The following is a 13277-nucleotide window of genomic DNA, read 5'->3' as shown; positions in this document are numbered from 1 at the left end:
AAAGGAGCTGACTCCATATTTCCAGCGGAGAAACGAAATTACAACGTACCAAAGATGTGATCTTGTCAAAAGTGTACACCTACATGGTGATGTTGGCACCCCAGAAATGCCAACATCAGGTTTTGCAGCAACTACATGAAGGCCATGTTGGAATTGTCAAAATGAAGCTGCTCGCAAGGAGCCACTTCTGGTGGCCAGGTCTGGATCAACAGATAGAAAATATGGCAAAGAACTGTAGCGGATGTTTGGAAACCCTTCACATGCCTGCTCCTGTCCCAGTCCACCCATGGGAATGGCCCAAAGAGCCATGGCAGAGAATTCATGTGGACTACGCTGGTCCCTTTGAAAAGCACATGTTTCTGGTTATAGTTGATGCCCATTCCAAATGGCCAGAGGTGTTTTGCACTGACTCCTCCACCTCAGCTCAGACGATAGAGTGTCTCAGAACAACGTTTGCACGCTTCGGATTGCCGCTGCAGCTGGTAAGTGACAACGCGCAAGCTTCTGTAAGTGACGAGTTTACAAGATTCATGTCAGTAAATGGAATCAAACACTCAACCTCAGCTCCGTACCACCCTGCCACCAATGGGCTGGCAGAACGCTTTGTGCAAACCCTAAAGCAAGGACTCCTTGCAGCAAAACGAGACGAAGGGACTTTGCAAACAAAACTGGCCAAGTTCCTGGCCTCCTACCGAAACACCCCACATGCCACGACAAATGAAAGCCCAGCCGCACTGATGTTCGGGAGGCCTCTCCGCACACAGTTGGACATCATGAAGCCAAACAGGCGTAATGAAGTGCTGAACAAACAAGCCAAGATGCTCTCCGGTGGCTGGGAGCGCCATCTCCAAACAGGACAGGAAGTGATGGTGCGAGACTACAGAAGAGGAGGGAAATGGACAAGAGGGACCGTACATACACAAACGGGACCCAGAACTTACCAGGTTCAAGTGAGCCCAGACATAATGTGGCGGCGTCACATTAACCAAATGCATTCCACGGAAAACAGCGCAACAATCGAGAGAGAACAGGCACAGAGAGCTCCTGAGAGTGACACACAGGGAACTGTAGAGGACGGTGGGGCAGTAAAGAGACCCCAGGCTGAAAGAAGGGAACGTGTTGATGAAGGTGCTGCTATAGCAGAAGCTATAATGGAACCAGCACACACTGAGGATGTTCAGGAGCCTCCAGACAATCCTAGGCGCTACCCAGAACGAAGGCACCGTCCACCAGACAGACTGGACTTATAAACAAACAAACAAAAACGAACTGTTCAAGTTCAAATTAAAAGATGCAAAATAACTACAACAAGTTCTGGGAAATGTTTCAGTTGTGGTTTGGTAAAAGTAACTCTGATTGTATAAGAGAAGGAATGTTATGTTCTGTTAATTACTGATGTCCCCTTTAAGAATGGAGCACCCTTGGTCATGCGCAGTGTTGTTCTATGTTATTCTAGTACTAACTCGTTTTAGTAAATGTGAAGCTCCAGTTCCATTTCTTGTTTTCAGAGTCTTTCTTATTATATAAATAAGTAATAAGAGCTAAGACACTACAATCTGCTTGTCACATAAGATTACAACATCATCTCCCACAAATGTGTCAGTTTTATGTATATATGAATATATCCTTGTGATTAGCGTGTGTGTGGGATGTCGCTTTGATGAGTCTGAGAGTCCATTCTGAGAGTCCATTCCTAGCTCTTATCCTTTCGAGTTGAGAGACAGTGTAGCCAATGCTTTATAACAATGAGAGGGTTACCGGTGGAGAGTTTTTCTCTTTAAAAAAGTGTTTATGAATGCATCAATAATAGTGTAAGAGGACATGGCTCTGAAATCTGTTTTTGGATTACTTCCTTACTTGTATTGCTCATACAAATGAATAATGGAGGCGGTTAGGTGCGTGATAGCCTAACCTTGCCTGAAACCGGAGACCTAGGGTTTAGCTCAGCAGGCTAACACATTCTTGTCAAATTGGTGGCGTGACCCAGATTTAGTCAGTGATTCCTATAAACTGGGGTCATTGCGGAGAAGGTGATAACCTTGCCTGAGACTTGATAACAGGTAACCTAATACCTAGGCTTTAGCTCCGGGGATAACAGTATAGTGGAATGCAGAGTAGAAGACATCTAAAAAGTCGATTAGGCAGAAGTTGGATTTTCAGTCCTAACCAAATTAACAATAATGATCTATTCCATTCTATTCATATTCTACCGGTAATTCTACAAGCGGAACCTTTCATTTTTAGGATTGTTGGCGGGATTACTTATATTGAGACAGGATGTGGTGTAACCAAGGTAGAAGTGTTGTCGTTTCCAAAGAAACGATGGGCGTTGCCAGGGAAGTTAGTGCTGTGTCAGTGACATGATGAGCCATTTTTACATTGTAGCATCAGTTCACAACAATACATTTTTAAATAATTAGCATTGACGTTAAACAACAAAACTGGTTAGTTAGCCACATTATAGCAAGCTGACTACTAGCAAAAATGCGGCCACAAAGACAACAGACCAACAACAATACAGCCATTACAGGAAGGTGTCTTTCTCCCACGGTAAGAACGATGTGTCCACAATAAATCATCTTTACTTCCTCTCTGTTTTTATTAGGAAAGAGTTAGCATGCTAGCTAGCTTATCCAGAAAGCTAATGCAACTCTGTAACAGTCATATAAATGAGCAAGATTGCTATCTATCTAGCTGACGTTACAGTGGCTGGGTTGCATGTTGTTGCTCCACAAATGCATGAATATTATCAAGCCTGCTGCATTAACCCTGCTGTCTGGAGAGAAAAGTAACCGTATAGTGGACTCTTGGCTTAGTTGTTGTTCGTCTATTGTTAAAATTGCTAGTCTCAAGTTGCCTCATCTTTTTCTGTCATTCCCCACAGGTCAACAGCTATAAACTGCACTTTACAGCAGTGAACTCTCAAATACCAGAGAGAAATGTTCAGAGACCAGTGAGTTTGCCTTCGTAGATAGATCCACAGTGAGGAGTGTCCCCATTCCCCCAATTATACTATTTTAATGAGACAATGCATTAACATGGAAAGCATGACGTTATGTATTGAGTACCCTTTAATTATCATAATTATATATTTCTAATTCATTAAATGTTTTATTTGACAGCTGGACGTCCGATGGTCTAAAGACTTTACAAACAGGATAAACATGGACACCATGAAAATTAATCCACCAAGACAAGGTACTACTACCTGACTAAATTACAAGACACCATGACAGTCTCTTACCTGTCCCCGTCTTCTCTGTCTCACCATTTACTTTTCTCTCCAGACAGCAAGCTTAATGCAGACAGTGGCGGCGGCAGGCCTCTCCACACCCCTGTGCTGGCGTTTGTCAGTGAGTTTATGGGCCCTGAGCGTCCCCTCCTACCCCCTGCTGCTGCTCTACCCAGTGGGCAGACTGGTGACCTGGGGCCACAGCCACACAGAGTGAAGCCTAGGAGAGCAACCCACAGTGCAGGGGCCATCAACTCCCACAGTACCTCACCCCTCACCCTGCCAACTGGTGAGTGGCTGCACTCAGGATCCTCCCCCTCTCTTCAGCAATGCCAGCCCCCCTGCTTTTTTTCATGGATCAAAGTCAGTTTAATGGAACATTCTGCTCTGTGCTCAAGTTAAACACTTCTGGACATGTAAAACCTGATGCTTTTCTGAACACATGTGTCTTTGTAACAGGACCAGGTGATGCCATATCATTGAGTGAGAATTCTCCCTCTAGTTTTCCAATTGCCTTTCGTTCCTGTGATGATTGTGCTTTGAGTCCTGAGCGACTAGATTTGGACAGGTAGGCTAAAACACTCATGGCTTTGTTTGTTCAGTGGTCTATGTTGAGCTTCTCAGTACACTGTCATGCAATGGAATGCCAAGTTTGTAATTGCTTGGACTCACCAGTAGGGTGTAGCAAAGTCCCTCATAAAGATTATCCTGCCCTCTGACAGTGCATGTCAACTTTGCAGGCTTAAAAGAAATGCCTGAAACTAGATCCTCTACATACTGGTCTTGATGAGAAGAAGAAAAAAGTGTCGGGGGAAGTTCTCTTCTGCACTGTTCAACCAATCCAGTAAATTTGGAGGAGGAGTTAAGATGGAGTGTTGCCGGGCACGTTCAGCAGGATTGAACGTTTTGGAATATTCTGGAATATTCAGATAGAAATAGGCTATGTAGATCAAACTTGCATTTCTGATATGTAGAATAAGGAATCACATCGGCTCTATTCATGGCATTTCTATCTGCAACGTTCGAGAACGTTTGGCAACTGAAGATGGCCTTGTTAACGTCCAAAAGAGGAAGTCCTGTCACAGGCTCTCTTTCCATTTCCCCTGAAAACCGGATCATTCGTTCGTTGGGGACTCAGCAGAGACTAGTCAACAATAAACCATATCCATAGCCTCATCCACTTAGAATAATGAGATCTCCTGAACCCTGCCTGCCAGTGTGGTATCAAATCAAATCAAATGTATTTCTATAGCCCTTACATCAGCTGATATCTCAAAGTGCTGTACAGAAACCCAGCCTAAAACCCCAAACAGCAAGCAATGCAGGTGTAGAAGCACGGTGGCTAGGAAAAACTCCCTAGAAAGGCCAAAACCTAGGAAGAAACCTAGAGAGGAACCAGGCTATGAGGGGTGGCCAGTCCTCTTCTGGCTGTGCCGGGTGGAGATTATAACAGAACATGGCCAAGATGTTCAAATGTTCATAAATGACCAGCATGGTCAAATAATATTAATCACAGTAGTTGTCGAGGGTGCAGCAAGTCAGCACCTCCAGGAGTAAATGTCAGTTGGCTTTTCATAGCCGATCATTTAGAATATCTCTACCGCTCCTGCTCTCTAGAGAGTTGAAAACAGCAGGTCTGGGACAGGTAGCACGTATCAGGTGGCTTGCACCTTTTTTACTGCGAGCCTCCTCTCCTCTGCATCATAACAAGATAATACAGGGTCATCCTCTCACAGAGTGGTGTTGTTGACAATGCCTTTGTGTTTTGTGTGTCAGGCGTGGTCTGGAGGAGTGTCCCCTGCTGGAGGGCATGGTTAGGCTGCGGCTGCTTAACTTTCAGCACAACCTCATCACGCACATCCACAATCTGTCTCATCTGCGGCACCTGGCTTTCCTAGACCTGTATGACAACCACATCTCCCAGATGTCTGGCATCTCAGCCCTGGCCTCTCTCAGAGTGCTTATGCTGGGCAAGAACAGGTTTGTGTTATGTTTCTCAAGCATACAAACAGAACAATAGGATAGGAGCTCCCACTCATTTTGGTGCTTTTACAGTGCATGGTTTCAAGGACAGATGAAAAAACTTTTTTTTTAAATTACCTTTACCCCTTTTTCTCCCCAATTTCGTGGTGTCCAATTGGTAGTTACAGTCTTGTCTCATCGCTGCAACTCCCATACAGACTCGGGAGAGGCGAAGGCTGAGAGCCGTGTGTCCTCCGAAACACAACCCAACCAAGCCGCGCTGCTTCTTGACACAATGCCTTCTTAACCCGGAAGCCAGCCACACCAATGTTTCAGAGGAAACACCGTACACCTGGCTACCGTGTCAGCGTGCATGCGCCCGGTCCCGCCACAGGAGTTGCTAGAGCGCGATGGGACAAGGACATCCCTGCCGGCCAAACCCTTCCCCTAACCCGGACGATGCTGGGCCAATTGTGCGCCGCCCCATGGGTCTCCCTGTGTCGGCCGGCTCAGATGAAAAACTTTTTATGCTGTCTTTTTTTGGTGGGATTTTTCTTTACATTTATAAAGATGTTACCGTAGGGATATGCACATCCTGCTTTTTGGATTAAGTGATACTGTATGACCGCCACAGCACAGCTAGCCTATATATCAACCTCCATTGAAAAGTACTTTCCTGCAGGTGCCCAATTTCTGTACAAAACCATACCACTGCTCTCTTTGTGAATCTTACATCTAACATCACTTTACTTTAAAACTAAAGGTCAGGAGGGAGGAAGATTAAAGTCACAAATCATGGCAAATGCCACCGGGATCCCATTGCTGAGGTCTGGTTTTGTTCCAGAGTCTGTAAAACCTGACATTTGGCTTTTTAGAACCCACTTTCAGAACAGTCTGCGGTACCTTTCAAGCAAAGCATACCACAAATTTAGGTTTCTGATAGGTTACAGTCCCTTGGAAATTCTAACTTCCCTAAGTTACAGTTTGGTCTCTATAGACAATCCTGGGTGACAGGACAGTGGAAAACAGTCAACTTAACCATCAGTAGAAAATAAATTCCTACCGATCTTTGACAATCCCATTTCCTTGTGCCTGGTAACCATTCAGTTAGCAGATGGGATACCAGCTCTTTGTCATAGTAACATTGTGTTATAGGAGAGATATCTTGTATAGAATACCAGAGAGGGTGATGTTAATATTATTGTCTGTTTAATGTTTTGCAGAATCCAGAGGATATGCAGTCTGGATAACCTGACTAAACTAGATGTTCTGGACTTGCATGGCAATCAGGTACCATGTTTCAAACCTTAGAAAATGATTACTTCACTTACATTCCTTTTTGTTCTCCAAATATACACCCACATGCATTTATTGTCTGTAATGTTGTTTGCAATACTGTGACCAGTGGGGGACTGTGATATCTAGCTGTGAGGTTCAGCAAGAGCAGAGAGGCACTACCACCTCCCCCATACTGCCGGTTGGTTACTACTTCACTGACTCTGGGCCCCTACAGTTAAGCTCATGCAGGCTTGACTGCAGGAAAGCACACGCATTGGTTCCTGTTGTGAGGCTTTTGAGTACATTCTATATTCAGTCGTGTGAAGGCAGTGAGTTATATTTGTACTTTTAGTTGGAACTCAGTGCTCTCTCAGCCATTGTTACTAGAGTACTTTACCTTTCTTTTGTTTTCCCACCAAATTAAAACATATTTAGGAGCTCCCACACATCCCAGTCTTGCTCTGGGTTACCTTATAGTTCTTCTTCAATTACTATAATTTCTCTTACAGGCAAGGCTATTTCTGTTCCTTTTACAATGAAGGAAAACCTGATAAAGCTGTTCTACAACTCATTTTAGTGTGAATGGTAAGTTGAGCGAAGGCCGATTTGATGAGCTTTTCTCCTTAGATAGGCCTACAGTATGATCTGGCTGCTGTCACAACGTATTAAAAGCCTGTGAAGAGAGGGGATCACAGTAATACTGGTGTCAAATCAGGATTTTGCCAGCATCTGTAAAAAGAGGATAGGATTGAAAAGTCATCTGTCCGCAGTGCTGGATGTTTGAAATGTGCTGCCAGTATATCGCCCACATTGCTCCAGTGAAAGTCAACCCAGAGTCCCTGTGAGACTCCTCTCTCTGACTCCGGCTGCTCTTTTTCATGTGTCTCATACTCTCATTCCCAATTAAACATTGGTTTCTGTTAATCTACCCAGCAGCCGCTGTTTTCCACAGTGACTTCTGACCACGAACATACTGTGTCTTCTTCTTACCACATTTGTACTTCCCAAAGCACAACAGTGTTTAAGTCACCTATGTATGACCACAAACAAGGGATAATTTCTGCCCTAATTTCAAATCACCCCTGCCTGGCCTCTTATTTTACTCAGAAGGGAGATGTGCTCTGGGGATAGGAAGTTGTCGTATTTCCAGTTTGTTGGAAATGTTCAAGAGGAATATTCTCTTTGGGAAGGAAGGACATTCACCTCCATTGACCAGGTCTTGGAGTTAGAGAATGACATCATATTGTTAAATAACCTTTCCTTCCATTGGTTGAGTGATGGATTGTGCTCACAATAGGATCCTCTGTATCTAGTTGACACTAGTGATAATGGCTGCTATTCATTGAGGACAAGGCTACATTTTTTATCCCTTGAGAGTTTTTGAATGGCACTGCATTTATTGTATCAGGAATGCAAGGAGTACCGGTATATGATGTCTACAATGAAATACATTAGAAATTCAAAATCATTCATCAAACAGACAATATTTAACTTAATTATGAAATTATTTGAAACTTACAATGCACTTTGCCTTTTTTAGTTTTAGACATATAAAGGACAGATGTGACCCTGCCTGCAGAGCAAATATCCCTATAGGACATTAAGACTTCAACAGTGCCCTGACCTCTCATGTTCCTCCTCTGTAAGATGAGCGGGGAACCACTGTAACATATTTTGGATGCGTGATCCACCCCAACAGAAAGCAGTTCTACAGTTATCTGTAACACAACCCAGTTAAATATTTTCAGATGAGATTATCTAATCTGCCCTGACGAGAGATGTAAAATTTCTGTTCAGTGAAAGATACAGCCAGTGTGGAGTGGACCCTCTGGCTTTCTTAGCTTTGCAGAGGATGATGTCCCAGGGCTGAGATTAGTTTAGCCATTTGCTGACTTGTGTTAAAGTGGACTTGAGACAGAGAGAATGCTTTTCATTGGAGCCATGGTGGAACTGTGAATCAAAGAGAACACCACTGGGAAGCCTCAGTTGGAGTGGAACATTACCTCACTCTGTTGTATTTGTCAGCAGTCATAACAAAAGTTGTTTCAATCTCAACGTCTCTTGCCTGTCTCTCTTGTCTCTGTCCAACAACAACAGTATTTTGAGAGGCATTTGGGGGACTTAATACACCTGGGCCTATTGTCAGAACTCCATAACTGAGATACCACTTCTACTACTCACTACTGGCAGCTAGACAACTTACTGTACAAATAGATAGCTATGACATAGCACTGTCTGGTCAAGCTATGAAAGAGGAGAGTCAGAGAGAAGAGTGTGCCTCAGTATCACTCATGGAAGGGCTTTAGATGTGGAGAGCAGGCTGTCACCCCCCTCCCCTAAATGGAAGGGAAAAGCAGAGGCTCTTTTAGCCAGAGCTCCAGAGCTCTATGCAGCTTTTGTCCTTTAAATTATGTTCACTGTTCATTTAGATTCTGCCCTAAGCTAACAACCATACTCAGTCTGTCTTGATTCATGTCTACTTGCATCAAGCTCACTGCAGGAGCCTTTCAACCTTTGACCCCTGGAGTAACATGCAGTGTATCATCATCAAGGAAAAGGGAACCCCAAAAGCCGGGCCCTCAGTGGTAGTTACTGTAGTTCTGGGCCGTGTCGCAAATGGCATCCTATTCCCTATATAGTGCAGTACTTTTGACCAGAGCCCGTACATAGGGAATAGGGTGCCATTTGGGACGCAAACATGACCTCTTCCTGAAATGGAGAGGACACAGGACTGAGTGGCACACACCTCACAGCCTCACACTCAGACTGACAGACAGACAGCAACCGGGGAATCCCCTGGGTCCTGAAGTAGTTAGTTTCATTTTGACAAGAGGCCCTACAGTTCCCCCTCAACCAGAATGAGGCCAGGGCCACATTTCACTACTACTGACCCTTTTGGATTCTGGATGCCTTTTGGACTCATGGTTCAAAGAGAATACTGACTTTGTTTTGACATCGAAATTATGATAATGTGGGTCAGAAACGAAAGGAGTGATTGTAAGGGTTGAATTGGATGGTAACATTGTATGTTAAAAATTCAAATAAGTTATCTCCCACCCTTTAGAAGGTTTAATTTATTTTGGGCTGTTTTTAGCAGAGAAAATGGAATGGCCTTAGGCTAGTAAATCAGGGTACACTGGTGTCTGCTCTACTCCGCTGTACTCAAGAGTTTTATTTTGCACAACAAACAGAACTGGCATGTCTCATCATTTGATTTAGACAACACAGAGCATATTCTCAACACTGAAAATCACCCTTATGGCCCCTATCACCTCCCCAATATATTTACAACAGCACAGCCTCAAGACAAGCCCCTTAGGTGTGAGCCTAGTCTTTCATTCATCATGACTTAAGAGAACATTTCACCAGTTTATCACGGTGATGTTTCTGTCTGTGTTTCCCTGTGCCTTCAGATCTCCCAGATAGGGAACCTCTCCCACCTGTCTGAGTTGCGCGTGTTGAACCTGGCAGGGAACTGCATCTCCAGGGTGGACAACCTGCAGGGCCTGGACTCACTGACCGAGATCAACCTGAGACGCAACTGCATCTCCACTGTGGTGAGGGAGAGGAGGGGAGAGGAGAGGAGGGGATTTTATTTCATAAGGATCCCCATTAGTCGACGCCAATGGCGACAACTAGTCTTACTTGGAAAAAGACATTACAGACAAAATACTTTACTATTGACATATATTTAAAAACATTGTGTGTGTGTGCGCGCACATGTATCAGTTACACATACATGTCAGTACATACACACAAAAGAGCATACATACTGAGAGCTGCTGGGTTTTGGGATCTGAGAGGCCACAGGCTGGGGTTGGTGGAGGGACTGCAGGCATGACATACTGAGGGGGCTACTGACTGACTGATGGTAGAGCAGAGCCCTACCAGCAGCCCTGGCTGTTCTGAACTGAAGCAGCTGGATCGTGTCTAAACCTTTGGGCTCACACTAATGCACTGTGCAGATGTAATGGCTCAGGCCTGTAGTGATTCAGATCTGTGCTAAGATCGCAAACAGCTTGGCCCTTCTATCATCACAGTAATGGTTGAGGATGGTTCCCCCCACTCTGCAATATACTGTGCAAGAACAGTATGCTGCTGTGTTGCTAATGCTGCCAATTTTAACAGATGCACATATCCAACTGTCGTGGTTTGATATATACACACTCATTGGCATACAGCTGACGGCTTAAGCTAGCTTCTTGCTGTGTATCAAACCTCTGACCGTCCCCAAGGTGTTGCCAGTGTCTGTCCCCCTACCTACTCATGCATTGACATGTGTAGATTAGATTATCATTTTCTTCTTAGATGATGATGTTAGCTGCAGATTCTTCTTTCATCTTGTTATCATCCTCCGCTGCTGGCACAAGCCTTTGCATGTTTTCCTTATTTTGATGTTTGTCTTGGTATCACATTTAGACGTTTTTCTGTTTCATGTCTCACCAAGAAAAAACACAAAGTGAAGTAGCACACTTATTCTCCTGTCATCTACGGTGGTTACCAAGGGGGAAATAGCTAGCTCATTAACCCCTCCTCATGCTGACTCCAGTGGAAGTGAAATAGGATATTTTTGAAACAGAAATTCCCTCCCCCTATGTTTCTATAGTATAGTATTTCTGATCAACAGAGGAGCACAAACAGGCCTAAACAGGTCGTTCATTTGTATGCAAATCTGACATTTCCAAACCCTTCCCTCACTTGGTATGCTGGAAAATTCAACATGCTCTCATGTCAGAATTAGACGTTCATGCATGTTTCTCAAACGTCAAATTTAGAAGTTGTTCCAAATGTCAAATTTCAAAGTGTTTAAGGTTACGTTTAGGCATTAACTCCGAAATCTTAAGGTTAGGCATTAACTCCAAACTGTGGGGCACGTCCCCCCGGGGATCAAGAATATATATACTTTTTTTTTAAGGAACTCAGTCCGGCTTTAAACTTACTCTTGAAAGTTGTAATAGTAGAATGCACAAGGTGCCATTTCGAAATTGTGTAGTGCATCATCAGTTCCTCTTGTCATGTTAGTCATTGCATACCATAGAGAGCTATTTATGACTTGTCAGAAATGTCCAGATCAACTAACCCATAGAATAGAATTGCATGTATAGAATTGGGGATGTTCCCCAATGCTGGAGGGGGGGGGCCCCGAGTTAAAAAGTTTGGGATTGAGGTTTCTATCACTGGATTCGAACATGCAACCTCCTTTTGTACTCCCGTCTGCCATCTCTGTCCACAACGCCCTAGAAAAACCAAAACCTTCTTGAAGGTGACAGCGCTCACGGTTTCTATGTCAACTCCCGACATCCTCAGACATGGATGGACGTCTAATCCTGACTTGTATCACGTGACCAGGCTGGAAAAATTGTAGAAAAAACAGAAATGTCGCATCTTATCAACTACAGCTCCTGTTTACCCACTTAGAAGTTTTGATGAAATTACTTCCACTTTTAGGGTTAGGGTTAGGCACAAACTAAACACAGATACTTTCAGGTGTCTTAAAAGGTTTTCCTTTTCATTCCAGAGAGGAATATAGTGGATTTTTGGAAAGGACTTGGAGGGAAAGACAAATACATTGAAGTGCACTTTTCCAAACAAGTTTAAACCTACACTTAAACATTGGGCTCAGTTACATGGAAGGCCAGTATTTTAGACATTCTGTATGTATAACCCTTTGGGTACTGTGCTACATATGGTACATGTCTGAAAGGTTTGTTTACCCTAGAAAAGCATCCTAAATGACACCTAAAATGGAACAGTTTGGAGATGATGGTAACAGAGTATCACTCTGTTTGTGATGAATGGGTGAGATACTGTTCTGTATGGTTTTAGTCTGTATATTGTATGCACTCTCTAAAAGACAAGTAACTTAAACAACCTCAGCCATTGAATGACCAGGTCACCAGTAGCACTTACTAAGGATCACACACACACGCACACACACAGACACACACACACGTGTTTGTTGGCGCTTCTCTTTGTAGAGTGTTGTTGCGTGCAGCAGAGACAGCGGTTATGAGAGGTTGTGTTGGCACAGTAATGGTTGTAGGGGAGCTCCTCAGTGTGTGAGAAAATCAAACACACGCAAGCTGTTAGCATAGCTGGGGTGGAGCTGAGCTGTAGAGGTGAAGCCCAGGACATGCAGGAGAGAGACTGACACCAGGTTCAGACACACCTCCTAGTCTCTGGGCCGCTGCTGTTAGCAGATGAGATAGACAGTGGTGGACAGACAGTGGGCTTTTTTTATGCACCACATCAGCCCAGTGATGACATCACTCTGTCTGAGACTCTGTGTCTAAATTTAGACTCAGCCACAGTCAGAGCTGGAAGTGCTGTTGCACTGACGGAGAATACAGGGGTGAATATTCAGTCTGGGAAGCAGGTGTATGTGTGGTAGACTGTGCTCATATTGTGGTATGAATTGCATTTTTTCAGCATGCAGAAATGGATGTTATAAGGATTCATTGCAGCGTTCTCCTCAAAACCTACTATGTGACACTGAGTGTGTAACGATGTTCGTCTGAGGAAGAACAAGAGGACCAAGGTGCAGCGTGGTACGTGTTCATGATTTTTAATAACACTGAACACTAGAACAAAAAATAACAACGCGGAACAAGCTGAAAAGTTCTGTCTGGTGCAGACACAAAACAGAAAACAACTACCCACAAAACACAGGTGGGAAAAGGCTACCTAAGTATGGTTCTCAATCAGAGACAACGATAGACAGCTGCCTCTGATTGAGAACCACACCCGGCCAAACACATAGAAAGAGAAAACATAGAACAAAAACATAGAATGCCCACCCCAACTC

General features: G+C 44.0%; 1 protein-coding gene across 1 annotated transcript in view; it reads left to right on the top strand.

The window, feature by feature from the left end:
* The first annotated feature begins 1959 nt into the window (after nucleotides 1–1959).
* LOC139575853 (leucine-rich repeat-containing protein 49-like) overlaps nucleotides 1960–13277 on the top strand; it is an 80640-nt gene continuing 69322 nt past the window's right edge. The window contains exons 1-8 of the mRNA XM_071401225.1: nucleotides 1960–2550; nucleotides 2885–2953; nucleotides 3123–3198; nucleotides 3288–3521; nucleotides 3692–3800; nucleotides 5009–5212; nucleotides 6418–6484; nucleotides 9886–10029. Of these exons, the coding sequence (XP_071257326.1) occupies nucleotides 2485–2550; nucleotides 2885–2953; nucleotides 3123–3198; nucleotides 3288–3521; nucleotides 3692–3800; nucleotides 5009–5212; nucleotides 6418–6484; nucleotides 9886–10029 (969 nt within the window). The 5' untranslated portion in view covers nucleotides 1960–2484. The remainder of the gene's footprint in view (nucleotides 2551–2884; nucleotides 2954–3122; nucleotides 3199–3287; nucleotides 3522–3691; nucleotides 3801–5008; nucleotides 5213–6417; nucleotides 6485–9885; nucleotides 10030–13277) is intronic.

This window comes from Salvelinus alpinus, chromosome 5 (assembly GCF_045679555.1).
Source record: "Salvelinus alpinus chromosome 5, SLU_Salpinus.1, whole genome shotgun sequence".
Lineage (NCBI taxonomy): Eukaryota > Metazoa > Chordata > Actinopteri > Salmoniformes > Salmonidae > Salvelinus > Salvelinus alpinus.
The sequence above is the reverse complement of the archived record's forward strand: the minus strand, read 5'-3'. Positions and strand labels throughout refer to the sequence as shown.